Raw genomic sequence first — 15,655 nt, 5'->3', positions numbered from 1 at the left:
CACCTTAATTTTTTCGCCTTTAGGAAAAAAAAAGACAGACCTGAGTTGACAACTACCGAACAAAGAGGAAACTCCCAGGGTGAGAACTACAGGGGACTCTTAATAAGAAATGAGCGCTGCCTGAAAATGTGATTTTTGTGGGTGGACAACATCCTAATTCTGACATGAATTTCTATTTTTTTTGTATCTTCATCATCACAGGAAATGTCACTCAATCTTTAATAAAAAAAGATCAGAAAAAACTAACTTTCGAGGACATTTGAAGGGGCTTTTTTAAAGTATTTCTGCTATTTTTTCATAAACTAAGCTGAAAGACAGCCGACACATATCTTATGATTCTCTATAACTGTGTGTATTTTGATGTAAATGCAAACTTTCTCCACCTTTTGTATTTTTAAAATAACTAAGGAAATGCATTTAACATACATTTGAAACATGTACTGAATGTAAACCAAACTAGACGTACCAGTGACCAGCTCGCGGACTTCGTTGTCGGTTGTTTTCCTGAGGAGGCGCAGCAGGGCCGGCACGCCACCGCAGTTCCTCAGCGCCACCTTGTTGTTGTCGGTGGCCTTGCCGTACACCAGGTTCCTCAGAGCCCCGCAGGCACTCTTCTGAACCTCAGCTACCTTGTGATCCAGCTGGTCCACCAGGTGCTGGATCCCTCCCAGGTGACACACCTGAAGACCAAAAAAAAAAAACCATGGATGAATGACACCCCTCAGATCTTCTAGCTCTCTCCGTCTCAGCAAATTTTAAAAATGCATCAGACACCTGCAAAGGAGAGTAACTTCAGGGGGTGTGGCCTCAACACAGACCCAAATGATTGGCCTCGTAAGGTTCAGGAGGATTTAGTAGTAGTAGTAGTTCAGCAGTATTGATGTATTTCATCACCATACCGGCATTTAATTTAGTTTACAGCTCAAAAAACACATTAAAGTGTCTTTAAAGAGCAACTGCAGATGAAAATAGTTTTCCAATAGTTGACTTCTCACTTTTCTGCAGTGATGTAGACGTGTACTCCAGGGTGTATCAGTACACAGTGACAAATCAAAGGAAAATACTGAACTGTTTACCGTTTATAATCGTTTCAAAGGAGCCCTGAATGAGGGATTTTTACAAAGAGGAGAAAATGGAAAGCACCTAACCCTGACAAATACATTCAAGGTAGGAATTAATTATGAATGATTAGTAGTTTTTTCTATCCATGTGGATTCTCTGCTGTTATGTGTTTTTGTAATATTTTAATGTGTTTAGTAGTTAAAATTATTGGACAGATTTTCCATGGATGCCCACAACATGTCCTTCTGATATTTACAGCAATATTTTCATGAATTTTCAATTTCATTTCATTTTTTTTGTTCAATTGCTCCCTTTTTATGTATTAATTATAGATATATAGATATATAGTATTGCTGACTGCTGGGCCACTGTACACTGACCACTACATAGTTAGATGCATTACTGGTTTTACAGATTTTTAAATTAGCAGTATTAGAGTATTTTTTGTAGTGACTAATTTCAAAAACGTAAATTTCCAGTAAAGATCGACATGGTTTTGGTGTTTTTGTTGTAGCTTTTCTATTCAAATGGCACCAGCAGCATTTGTTTTGTGGCAATATGTCTGTTTTACTAACTGTTCTGTCATATTGATTAAGTTTTTGTAATGTTTCTTTCAAAATAAGGGAAAATTAAACCAAACCAAACCTGCACTAATTTCATGTAGCAATGATTCTCTGAGCTGAAACATGCAGAAGCATCACTGTGGCACGTTCTAAACTTTCTTCACTTCATCTCGAAATAAACCCGTCTCAGGAGAGCAGCAAGCGCTCGCAGTCTCTCTCTGATTCTGTGTTCAAACCGTCACTGAAAACATTTGTTTCTGGCTAAATGAGCAGGCGTGTGTCCAGGCCGCTCCAAAGGCTAATTAAAAGCTCATCACCAAACAAACCAAACGCCACTGAAATGGCTCTCGCGTGAAGCCATTGTGTTGGAGTTATTTATTGCACGGGAAGCAGAGCAAAGAAAGAGCGTGCGGCGTTTCAGTGCGTCGGTGCGCCGGCACATTTGGCACCAACGTTGCTTAAAGTTTTGTTTTAGCAGATGGCGCTTTGGCTCAGAGTTTGGCAACGAGGATTTTTTAAAAATTCAAACCTGTAAGCTGGCAATGTAGGTTGCAGCAACGGACAGTTAAATCCACTAGTTAAATGTTTCTGGGCAAAGGAAGTAAAAAAAAAAAACATATCTGTTGTATTATTGTATGATTTAGTTTAATACAATATTCTTTGCAAAAAATACAGAAAAATGAATGAAAAAATGGGGAAAACTGGTATTTTTTACATTATATGTTAAACTTTTTTTTTTTAAGCATTTAGTCAACAAGATGTGAGAAAATAATGAAAATTTAAAAATGTTTTGATTTCCCAAATATGATGTCTTAAAATTGCTTTTAGACAACTGTCTAAAAATAAAATAAAAATCATTTATAAGAAAGAAAAAGAGCACATTCTCACAGAACTGCTAATGTTTAACATTTTTAAAGGTTAAATTACTTCACTGTTTATTACAATTGTTGGCATTTCTGTCCGTATTTCAAAATTTTCTCTTAGTAATTATAAGCATTAAAGAATTTAATGTACCCTGTATTTAAACTTTACACAAATTACTTCTTGTTTGCCCTCTGGGAGGTCATTTTAAACACGTTTTGTCTAATGGTTTGAACAGTAAAACTACCAGAGCTGCACACATTTTAAAAATGATTACTGTCTTTGGTTGGGAGTGAAACTTCAAATGCAGCAGCACTTTCCTCCGCCTGAGGAGTGAGTCATGACTGTGACGTCCGTCTTGTTATTTTTACTCAGACAGCCCAGCGTGTCCTGTCACCTTACCTCCACCTTGACCCGGTTGTCTCCGTAACACAGGTGCTGCAGGTAGGCGGCGGCGTTGGCCTGGACAGAGGGGAAGTGATGCTGCAGCATGTGGATGACCTCTGGCAGCTCGGGGTCACGCCAAGCGAACTCCCTGAGGAAAAAACGAGGAGGAAACTTTCAGGAGGGTTCATTCACTTTCTGCTTTAACTCTCTACGTGTGAACGTAGCCTTCGTCTTGTTTCAACAGGACGGGCTCCTGATTAATTTATCCTGATTAAACATACCTTTCTGCCAATAGATCCTCCTAAATGTTACACACTGAAATATTTAATAATAAGCAAACAACACTGAAAATCTGACCAAGCATTCAACGGTACTTCTGGTACTTGACAGATTTCTAAACCAAATTCTAAAGATAGATTTTGCTCTGCATTCAAAACAGTTATGTAACCTCGACAGTGTCCAAACTATCAATATCTGTGATATTTGTATAAGATAAACATTTATGCACGGACATGGATATAAATAAGGTTTCATTCCAAAGTGCTCTGTATTGATTTTAGTGAAAACCGATCTCAGTTTGTCAAATAACGGATATCTAATTATATCTGCGTGTGTGTGAGTACCTGGGGTCCTTATGGATGCTCTCGATGGACGGCGTGCGCGTGGCCACCCGGTCCATCAGTCCAGAGTGGCGGTGGGAGAAGACTGGCTCGCCGGGGACCCTGTAGGAGTCGACGTACAGAGCTGCAGTGCTCAGCCCGTAGCTGCTTCTTTGGTACGGCAGCGTGCCGCAGTGGCTTGTGGTCCGAGGGAGCGTCCCCATACCTGTGGAAAGGAGATGAGGACGCTTAAGGAAAACGTGATTTGGAAATGAATCTAACCCAGGTTTTCTTTTCTAGGCAGTTTGTACACATGCAAAATACATCCAAGGTCACATAAAAGAGAAAGTCGACCATTTAAAAAGCAGCAAGCTGTCTCACAGGCCACAGACCTTTTTAAATCTTGACTAAACGAAACTAAAATGGCTCCTTAGATCCCCCACTATCAAGCTCCACAGAGCTTTCAGCTCTAAATCATTCTGCAAAGGCTTCAATTAAGCAGCAGCGGAGTACATGAAAGGTTTCAGCCTAATTAAGTTCTGACCTCGGGGAGCGATAATAACAACAGTTCCTGTGCCTGTAAACTCTGATTTCCAGCACAGATTTTAGAGAAATAATCTTCGGAGCAGATGTGAAACTGAGCCTGGGATGCTGATGTGAAAAATAGTTTGAGTCATTTTCAGTGACAGTGATAAAGCGGCTAAAAGTCATGTGAGGGTATCTGAGTTATGTTTTGGAAGATCACTGTTATTTATTCTGTTTTCACCGCAATCCTTACTACTACTCCTGCTCTGCCACTAGTACTTCTGTACTAGTATTTGTGCTGAATGTATCCAGATTTTTGGTACTTTGTTTGCTTCTTTGCTTCGAACCAGCCAGAGTTTCTGGTTTTGCTAGAAAGTATGGACCAATTCTAACAATTTCCCCCCAAAAAATATATTTTCATGTGAATTTTTGATATCATAAAATCAGTTTTTATTGTTTAAATGTTGCCCACTGACACTCCACTGATCTCAAATTAAAAATTCCCAGGTTATGAACTAAAATGTTACCAATTTTAAGGCCTGAATTCCCAAATGAAACCACACAGTTGCTGTGAATACTATAATTAGCTAATTGTAAAGAAAACTTTTGTGGGGCTGTATTACCTGTGTTACTCCTGTAGAGGGAGCCCTGGGGGTCGTGGGTAGGGCTGTGGTACAGGGGGCTGTGGAAGGAGCGCTCATCAAAAACAGGCGTCATGTGACAGTCCGGAGACAACGCCGCCCTCAGCTCTGGATCTATCTGCCCCCCGTGACCGGCGTATGAGCTGTGGAGCCCTGCAGGTACACAAATAAAGACAAATAAACTTCATTTATTTACACAAACTTACAATTTATGATCGTAAGAACATTTAAAAATGTTGCTTCTCTGATATTTTTAGGAACAATCATTTGTGGTCATCAAATGAGTAATGCTTCAAGGTCCAGTGTGTAACTGTATGTTGCAAACATGGATAAGATAAGAAACAGTTAAGTACAATTATCTATAAAAAAAACTGTCTGTTTCTCTTATAATGACCAATTACAAACATAAGGGGTCTGTCTAATGCCCAAAACATGTGAACTAAGCAAAAGAGAAACTACATAAAAACATTTATCATAGTGGAAGTTTTTGGGTCAGAAGAAAATTGAATAAAAGTGCAAGAAACACAAACTGTTTGGAAGCTATTTACAGAACAAGTATGTCCTGATACTGCTTCATTTTCATATTCTTAGAAGCTAATAACATATACAGAGATCATTTCAGTTAAAATTATTGCACTATAAAATGTTTCTACTGGCACATGAATGATGAAATTATAATAACAAGCTGTGTAATATCAGTAACGCCTGTTTCTGCCTGTTGTAGTCTTACATAAATCATATGTACAGCTCATTATTTGGCTCACACATCAGTCATCTGTAGGTGAGGCCATGCAAATCGAGATTATACCAAACACTGCAATTTCATAACACCAACTCATCCCCACTGCTTATAAAAACGCACAAAGACGCTGGTCACTCAGAATCTGCTGCAGGCGCCGTCATCAGCAAGTCAAACAAGCAGAGCAGAGGGTTTTTCCATCCTCCAATCTCAGAGCAGATCAGTTCAAAGAGCGCTCCAATTATAAAGAGGCTTTAGGGCACGAGAGGGGCAGCCTCGGTGGATCAGTCCAACAGCTGAAGCACACAATTTGCACTCAGAGTTGGCGATGAAGAAGCTATTTGCTTCTGCAGCTCTCATCTCTTGATTTCTATAAACTACTAAGCGAGTAAGACGGAAACCTTGGTCTCTAATCGCAAAGAACATTCCTTTGGAAGAAAATAAAACTGTGCACTTGCTGTGACACAATGTTGTTGAATCTGGACCTCTGTGTCTTTCTCAAGGGCTCTTCAGCAGTGAAGTAAACACACCAAAACTGTGACCTTTGGGTGAGAGGATGCTCAAACGCCTGAAATGCGCCAAAACGAAACAGATGGCTGGTTCAAGTGTTATAGATCCAAATCAAGCTCATTCACTATCACTGTGGTTCCCTGTGATTGATTTTAAACGTACAATATGTTATTTCTGCTGCTAGGAAGTTGTTGTTTACCACCATTTCCGTCATCGTTAGCTCAGCTTGTTTCTCTGATAACTTAAGATCCAGATGAATCCTTCATCCGGTTTAAATTTAGAGTTAAAAACCACCAAGATCTAAACAGTGGATGGTAAAAATGCGGCTTAACACTGGATAAAAAGTCAGTTAATGACAGCTATGGGCGGACGCATGCACAAATGCGCCATTGACAGGATGTGATGATGTGTAGGATTTAGTGGCATCTAGTTGTGAGACTGCAGATTGCAACCAACTGAATACCCCTCATCTCACCATCCATTCAGGTCAAACAGAGTCAGTGTGTTGCTGTATGTCGGCTCACTGGAAAGACTCTGCAATGGTTCCCGACCTTTATCTTTAAGGACCCCTTAAATGAAGTGAAGGCTCTCTGACTACAGAGTGTGTTCAGGTGTTCAAAGTTTAGATCTTGAACAATAATCTTAACTTTAACTTACAATCAAGAAGGCCTACTGTGTTAAACTAAATGGAACGTAGTCTTAATGAGTATCATTCATAATACCTGTCCACGCTGGTGATGTTGCAGTTTTTTTCAATGAAAAAAAATTAATAATAAGCGATCATCTCACAGCTTACGTTTGTGTTTTGGCTGCTCACCAGGTTTTACTACCTAAGCTATGAGTGCAACTGATCAGTAATAGCCTAATCTTGTATATCCATCTATTGCTTATCTCCCTCATGTAATCTGGGATTATGTTGGATCTGCAGGATAACTGGGAATAAGGACTTAGGCGACATATTAGGCCACTTAGTAGCGCTGCAGGATGAAAATCAGTCAGCTAGAGAATATAGGAGGCATTTTATTTAGTTCACTGACTGCCTCCCACACACGACCGATGCTTCTACCATCCTCTGTTCACACATGCACAAACACATAGAAGGCACAACACAAAAGGTGCATGAATGCATGTGCACATCACTGACGTCCACACAAGCACTCATACTGATGCACGCGCAAATGCAGCAAACGCACATGGACACGCGTCATATGAAAACAGGCACACGCTGATCGTAGCATGATAAAGCCTTCTGGTGCTGTCAGCTGATAATCAGCTGACGCTCCACGGGGGCTTTGTGATAGAAACACCCCTATATGGGTCAGTGGGAGCGGCTTAGTGACAGAGGGCAGGATGGAGGAATAAATCTGTGTTGCTGCAGCATCAGCGGCGCCTCTATGACAGAAAATCCTCCAAACATCAGTGTGTGATGAGAAAGTGATGAGCAGTTAATAAGAGAGGACCAGCTGCAGGAGGTTTCTAATGTTGTTTTGCTGAAGAAAAGTCTTCTAAGACTCTGATAGACAATGTTCAATATATCTGGTTTAACGCTGCAGTATGTTAGTTTGTTTTGGTTTGAAATGTGCTCCTCAAAGGCGCCTGTAAGCCAGACTCAATGAACAGCCTGGCAGCAGTACAGAAATAATCCCTTCTCAGCCAGTTTCTCAGCCAGCCTCAGCTGTCTTAACCAGTCAGAGAAGGACAAAGTCAAAGGTTGGATTTCCAGGGGTGAACTTCTCATCATGCTTATAAAATCATTATGCACTTCAAATTCAGCGTTGTTACTACCTTGCTAGTATTAGCTGCTTGGAGGCTGCACAATGAAAGTGTGAATGTTTAAACAACCCAAAAATAATGATTGAATGTCAAAACAATTGCCCAAATACATATATATGTATTTATCAAGCAAAAAGGCCAAACATTAGTCTTGCTTCTACAAGTGAGACTGTTCTTCTTTTCTCTGTTTTATATTCATAAATTAACAATCTTTAGTTTTTAGACAGTCATCTTGGACTGTAGGAACACATAATAAGCACTTTTTAGGCACTATTTTTTGATCATTTACAAACACAACACCGGACCTGTTCATTTAACACACTGACTGACAGATTGATCAATAATAAAACCCTGAAGAATTTCCCATACCTTGAGACTGAAACTGTGTGAAAGTAGCAGCAGTTGCAGCCCTGCTGGTTCTCTTTGGACCTGTTCGTTAGGTGAACTGAATGCACCTGGAGTCCGAGGTGTCTGTCAGTTCCTCGTTAGACAGCAGGAAAGAAAATGAGCAGAGCTGTCCAAGTTCTGTACTGTATGTATGGAGTTATTCTAACCAGGGTTTGGGTATGGTGAACATTCACTGAAAGAGCAAATTAAGGAAGAAAGCAGCGACTCACAGCTGCAAAAACAGCAATAAACTGTCAGGAGAATGTTGCCAAAGCTTGATGGAAAGTTCAGACAACAAAAAATCATTAAAAATACATATCTGACTTACTATTCTTGAGGGTTTCATTAATTTATGTATTATTGAGCCTATAAAATATATAAAACGAGATCGGGAAGGTAAAAATGGTATTGAAACATCAGCATTAAATGCCAGAATGGAGCCGTACCACATTAATGGACATTATTAAAATACTATATTGTGATAAATGTGCAGAATCCATCTTTGATTTATTTCATTCCTGCTTTTATTTCAACTGGAGGAAGTTTGTGGAAACATTCCTCTTTAATTGTTAAGTTGGAAAAAGTTAGAAATGAATAAATGCAAGTCAGTGTTGGGCTAGTTACTCAAAGAAAATGTAATTTATTACATAACTTCACTTATTACTCCCTGCAACAGTAATTAGTTACACTACTAGTTTCATTACTTCTCTGCTACTCCTCACAAATTTGGTAATTGTGTCTTTTCTCCCCAAAATTCAGACCACTGACAGTAAAAAAAAAAACAACTTACGACGATTCAAATCAGAGATTTTCAATTAATTAAATTAATTAATTAATTAATAAAGTAATGGAATATTTCCAGCTGCTGAATGTTTCCAGCTTCCAAACTAGTTTCCTCCACGATTACAAAAATGAAGCCAAGGACGTGATTGGATTGTTGGAATTCAAATTACAAACAAAAGTACCGGCACTTCAGATTTTTGTCCACATGAGTACTCTTACTTCTTTGTAAGCTCTGGTGAGTGTGGCCGTACCCACCATAGAGGTCAGCAGTTATTTAAAAAAGGGGTACACAATAAACGTTGTGAAATAATTCTCCCCTTGCAAGTTCAGTTTTTGGAACTCTGTATTTCTAAAACCCTGCGCACAGCAATGATGGCGAGGAACTTCTAAACGCCTGCACAACTATAGGGTTACTGTAATTAATTATTAATTATTACTGAAACGTATTAGTGGTTCGTCAACTTCTAATTTGCTTTAAAAAAAAGTACAGCGTCTGACGATGAGTATATGAAGTATTCAGCAGCATGAAACTCTAACTGGACCGTAACCACCGGCTGCTTTCTTTTGTGCCGTATCGACCTCTTCATATCAAGACCAATAGATACTAACACGGTTTGTTCTCTCAGCCATCAATTTGCTAAACAGTGCATGAGAGAGGAATTCAAGTGGAAGCACTTTACAACAGGAAACTGCATTGTGCTCCTTTATACTGTGTGTTTTATGCACTGCATCATGATCCTCTCCTTCAAACTGCTGCAGATCAATCACACAACAAGATTAGAATTAAGTCGAAGTTCAAAACATCTACCTGGTGAAAGTGAAATCCCCCCCCCTTCAAAGATTACATTCCTTATTCTCTCACACTGGCAGGCATCAAATAAAACTTTATCAAACCCAGAAGCATTATCTGCCATTGCTTTAAGATAATTTGACTAAAAACTCCATGAAATGAGCTCCCTAAGCCGGGATACGAGATAAAATCACCTGCCGAGCTTGCAGTTTGCCTGAAAGTTATTTTGTTCAACATGCAGCTTTATTTAATCATTCTCACTGCCTCAAAGAGATACAAGAAACTCGGCTCAGTAAAAGTGTTGTGTGCGACAATATTAAATCAGCGCTGCTCAGTCAACTTTCTCCGGACAAAGGAAAGGTTATTAAATCAACAGAGGAAATGGTGTTGAGGCTGTGGAGCGTGGCTTTGTTTATTTACAAGGGCATGGTTTGCTGAAAGGGTTTCACACACACACACACACACACACACACACACACACACACACACACACACACACACACACATGGCTACAAACCACCCTCTACTGCGGCAGCGATGCTCAAAAACTCTGCAGTAAATTGCTTTGCTCAAAGGAAACTTCACACGAGTTTCCCGGCCCAGATTTTGACCTGGTTGGACTCGACCAGGCAACCATCCAGGGCCCAAATTGGCCTCTCAAACCGAACTGAATCGAGAGATGGAGCACTGAGGAGAGGGCTGTAAGAGACTACACCTTTCACTCAATGCGCACGTCAGTCTGTAATATGATATCAAACCACCATTACAAAGCCAAGGACGCAGGATGTAAAGATCCCAGTACGCACAAGAATCTAGATATTTATGCACATATATTCTCTCGTGGATGGTTAATGTGGCCGTAACAGTTTTATCATGACAGTGCATTTAATGTCTAGTATGACTTGCTGTAACCCAGCGTCCCTCCGGGGACTGTAACTGAACAAAAATAAAGACAACTGAATGATTTCCGTCTTTAAAAGTCTAGATTTCTGTCCAATATCCAATATTTTATCCAAATCTAATCATGCACCACTGCAGTACACTTTTAAAAACTTAACTTATGCTATCAAAGATTATATATATATATGCAAGATTTTGAATATTAATATGGCAGCAGATGACTATTTACTGTGTAAATATATCGTGGAACAGTCCTGAGCACTCCCTCTGTGTGTGTGTTGGTCCCTGAGCTGTGCTTTCTATATACAGCCAGTGAGGTCGCACGTGTGTGTTCGTGCATGTGAGTCCCTCCCTTTCCAACTGCGACTAAAACAGCTGTTTTCTCATCTACATCACTGATTTATTTTCAGAAAAAAACTGAATTGGGGATTGTTGGAACAGTGGAAAGACTAATGAAGGTGGTTTTGATGTTTGAACAAAGTTACGATGATACAGGTAAAATTACAGTTTTTGTAAATGGAGTCTGGTGGCGAGAGATAGCGTTTAACAACCAGTTTCTGGTTAAACAAAAAGGATCTTACGCTTTAAAAAAGCCAGTTATATTAATATTATCACATCTAACTGGGTGAATTCAGGTTTACACCACCTCAGCACTGGTTTTGGTGAGTTTTATGTTGTTTCTTCCCAGTTTAAAGTGTGTTTTATGATTATCTGCAAGGTAAAATTACTGATTTTGTCAATGGAGTCTGGTGGGCCGTAGTGCAACATCTACTGGCACTTGACTTTTGTATACCCTTTAAATAACAACAATCAACTATCTTTCTTTGCTCTGATTGGTTGTTTTTGTGTCTCATGTACTGTGATATAGTACAACTGTGACAAAAGTTATTTTTTTTATGTTACCTTACTTTGTTTTTATATGGTGAGTTTAATGGTTATTGCTTATTTCTTCTGTGTTGAAAACATAATAAAGTATAAATCACCTTATTATTAAAAATGTACAATAAAAAATGATCCAGGCATTGGTGTGGTTTAACTTCTTCCAATGTGAAACACATGGCAGCTTGGAAAAACAGACTCAAATCAGCTTTAAGGTGAATTTGCTGTAGCACCTCTGGGGTTATTCAGTCTCTAATCTATTTCAGTTGAAGCTTGTACGACTGATAAATTCAAGAATGTCTGCCTCTCTTGGTGCAATCTGTGGCCGCCAGACATGGGGTCTCATTTTAATCATTTAAGTGCAACAACAAATGCAAAGTGGTAGGTCTTGGGCAAACTGACCTCGCTCTTTTAGCTGTGTGGGATTAATAAATGCACTCTCAGCCAGTCACATCACTGGTCTCATAGCTGTGAAACAGCTGAGTTGATCACAGTGACTCATGACAACAACAACTCAACAATTAAAGACACAGCTTCTTCAGGAAATCAGATTGTTGTCTGGATGGTGCAGAGTAGCGTGATGTGAACAGACAGTGCTGCAAATCTGCAGCCAAAGGCAGATGTTGTGGGGATTTTAACAGTTAGATAGTACAACCATGAGACGTTATAAAAAAAATAATTAAAAAAATAGGTAGTTTGGTGAGGCTGTTTGCAGGATCACATCAATCTGACACTTTACCAGCTGGGTTCTGTGAGCTAATGTGGCTACGTGTGGATGTCAGACTGACCTATGAGGCTGTCGGGGCGGGGCAGTGCGCTCCTCTGGTACAGGCCGTATGGATCTGCTCCGTAGGCCAACGGCTGGCTCTGCCTGGGCAGCGTGGAGCCATAGTGCTGCGGCACCGCCGTCATCCCCGAACGCAGCGGTGACCCCGTCAAACCCCTCCCCTCCACCAGAGAGAGGGTGGAGCCAAGACGTCCACCAACTCCTCCTCCTCCTCCTATCACACTTCCTCCCCCACCACCCAGGGCCTGTGTGCCGTCAGTCGGGGATGTTGGCGAAGGGCAGGAGGGCGGCATGCTGGTGCCGGGGAATACGGCGGCCAGAGGTTTTGGCTCCGAGAGGATGGGCGAATCGTAAGTGCTGCCTTGGGATGTTCGCAGGGAGATGCGGGAGGGTGAGACAGTGCCAGCAGTGCCACCAGGAGACTGGCTCCTGGAGGGGAGGGAGGCCATCCTCCGTAACATCCGGCCAGACACCTGTAAAGACAAATGGGAACTTTTTTTTACCAGAGTAGTTACAAAAAAAAGATCAAAGCATCTACATTGACCCAAATCAAATAATTAATTTGGAGCCAAAGAGATAAGGGTTATGATGTTTGGATCTTTTTTCATTGCTGTTTTGTGGTAGTGTGCAGTAGTTTTGGAAAGGTTTACCAGAGCAGCTTTAGTACCACTTCTCCTTTTGCTTCGGGAATGTATTTCTACAATTATAATTAAGATTCACCTGATTCTCCAAGTATAACATCCAACACTGTTGACAATTAATCAGTTCAACATTTCTATTTTCTGAATAAACACCTGAAAAATGAAAATTAGACTATGAACATTGCACTGCTCCCATTTGCAAATATACTTGCCAATTACCAGTAATGTGACACATGGAGGCAGGATGCTTTATCACGACTGATGAAGGACATCATTATGTTTCTCATTTGTCCAAGTAACTGAATGTGCGTGCCTCTGAATAAATGTCTAAATTCATTATAGTGTAGGCTGAGCTCTGCAAGTAGTAAATATATTACGTTTCAGGGAAGATTTGACAGAATATTTCATATTTATGATGACAAACATTTACTTTTTTCCTTCTTATTACCAAATGTGAAATGTCCCTCAATTACAGACTCAGCCAACTGGATGCCAATCTGTGCCGCCTTAATCCATCAAAGCCTCGAACGCCTCGATGGAAAATTAAGAGCCGAGACATGTAAGCCCATCCAGTGAGGCTGCTTCGTTTGGAATAAATCGGGAGAAAATGCAAATGGTCTCACTATTATCTGTCATTGCTGCTTCTGTTGTCATGCAAAAAGCATATAATTATTAGCCACAATGAAATGAGCTGATAGTGTTTGAGTGTGAACAATTTTAAGGAAAGATTAGATTTTTTTTGAACGGTTCAGCAGATGTTCTTCATCATTCCTGACAGTAATTATTGAGCCCTCACCGGCTGTCTTTACTCTAATATCTTCGGGCATCTTGACACCTGAAAAAATACTAACATGTGGGAAGTAGAATATGATTTCTCATTTGAAAAAAAAATCTCTCCACAAGGTTCAATTAATTAGCTGTACAGGAGATTTCAATCATAATGTTATCTCTACCAGCAGTGGAAGTTTGCCCATGTTGTCATCAAATTGTAAATGTTCAAATTAGCATTCTCTCCCCGAACATTCAAAGGACTTCTCATCCATATTAGCTTGAAAATTTAAAAGTTAACTCACTTATTCATTCATTTGAAAGCTCCAGAACGGCTACTAAATCAACCTTGTGAGGAAATAGTTTTCTCAGCTGCTTTGCAAGGTTGAGAATAATCTTTGAATGGATGAGGAATCCTTCAAATGTTGAAAACATTGCTTACTAAGTTAAATCTGTCAGTTTACAAAGATAACAGTCGCAATTTACCATCAAAATTCAAATTTTTAAACAATGGATCCCTGATTTTAAAGCCAAACATGCTATCAATCAAAAGCTAGCATCAAACAGGTATGGTCCATGTAGAAACAGCTCTTGTATTTCAGTGTAGAGCTAGATCTAGTATAAGTAGTAGTAAAAATGTAAGATCAGACTGTTATTTAAGTATAAAGAAGCCTCCAGGAGAGCGCCAGGTGTTGAAGCCAATTTGACATAGTGGCCAAACTGAGTAGTTACAGCAGTGGTGTCCGTCACATGATGCACGCTGGCCCAAAAAGATTTTTTCCCATAAAGTTACATTGTGAAAGAAGCGGCTGTAAAATGTTTCACCATCAGAATTTGATCCCTTGATTGTTTTCTCTACTCTCCAAGGTCAAGAATCAATTTCTAATACTGTTTTATAGACTTGTACAAATGCAAACATGTCTCTGCTCGTCTATAGATGCAAAAAAAAATACATTTAAATGTTGGTGTCACTCAATGGAGATGAGGCCTACCTGCCCGGAAGCTTGACCCTCAGCTCTTGGGCTCCTCGATATGGAGGCTCGGGGCTCTGAGCGCACCACGTTCTGGTTGCTGTAATAACTAACACTGCTGTCCTGGTAGCCACTGTCTGAATACGAGGTCATCTGGGCCGAGTGTCCTCCTGAGCCTGAGAGGACAGAGAGATAAGAAGGTGAGGAAACACCGAAGAGGGTGAGGAAACGCTTTGCCTCTATTTTTCCCGCTCAGTGCCTCTTGTGAAATGTTAGCGAGAGGTGTAATGAAACCGGTTAGCACAACCACCACCATCACATCAGCGGTTTAATAATTTGCATATTATCTCAGTCACTCTTTCCACTTGTTAAAAGGCATTATGCATATAAATACATACGCACAGATATCTGCATTAAGCCTTTATGCTGTTCCTGGAACAATCTGCATATACTGTACAGCTTCAATAATGCTGGCCTACTTTCTTCTGTAGGATGAGGAGGAGGGAGCATGTGGGGGATATTTTTATACTATCAGACCACTCCAACTGTACGGAATATAAACAAGACCAAAGGCAAACTTGTTTTTCACAATTTCAAACAGCTACATGGAAGTTACATGTTTACCAATGATATTGTAATTTATTGTAATAAGAGGGAGATTGAATAAAGAGCTCTCAGGATTTGGTTCAGGCAAGTTGTGTTTGATGAAAGTATTTGAAAAATGGTTCCTATCCTTCTCTGTAATCTGTCCAAAAAAAAAAAAAAAAAAAAAAAAGATTAAAACAGCAACCTTCCTGCTCACATAAGAATTCACAGCTGCACTGACTGCATCAGCGCTTCGCTCTATCGGCCACCCATGTTTCGTGGTTTTACACAAGCGCTGAGGAAGCTTGATGGACCGAAGTGTCAGCCGCTCCAGTGGAGATGCCTAATGTCCGACAGCGACAGGCTGCGGTTGCACTGCAGAGCTCCCAGGTGTGAATACATGTGAAACTTTTCCCGACAAGACAGTTATGAAATAGAGAATAGAATTCAGACAGCAGAGTGGTGGCAGGCTTTATGTTTTGGGTGATTTAAACTGATCTGACC

At 40.1% G+C, this 15,655-nt stretch overlaps 1 protein-coding gene across 4 annotated transcripts in view; it reads right to left on the bottom strand.

Annotated features, from left to right (window-relative positions):
- The window catches only part of LOC127378589 (plakophilin-4-like), a 43,896-nt gene that overhangs the window by 10,962 nt on the left and 17,279 nt on the right, over nt 1-15,655 (bottom strand). For all 4 annotated transcript variants that reach the window (XM_051427555.1, XM_051427554.1, XM_051427556.1 and 1 more), the window contains exons 6-11: nt 14,588-14,742; nt 12,188-12,659; nt 4,621-4,791; nt 3,497-3,698; nt 2,889-3,021; nt 467-680 (exon numbers count right to left, since the gene is read on the bottom strand). In XM_051427555.1, coding sequence (XP_051283515.1) covers nt 467-680; nt 2,889-3,021; nt 3,497-3,698; nt 4,621-4,791; nt 12,188-12,659; nt 14,588-14,742 — 1,347 coding nt within the window. The remainder of the gene's footprint in view (nt 1-466; nt 681-2,888; nt 3,022-3,496; nt 3,699-4,620; nt 4,792-12,187; nt 12,660-14,587; nt 14,743-15,655) is intronic.

Source organism: Dicentrarchus labrax, unplaced genomic scaffold, assembly GCF_905237075.1.
Source record: "Dicentrarchus labrax unplaced genomic scaffold, dlabrax2021, whole genome shotgun sequence".
NCBI classification, from domain to species: Eukaryota; Metazoa; Chordata; class Actinopteri; family Moronidae; genus Dicentrarchus; species Dicentrarchus labrax.
This window is presented reverse-complemented; position numbering and strand designations above follow the sequence as displayed.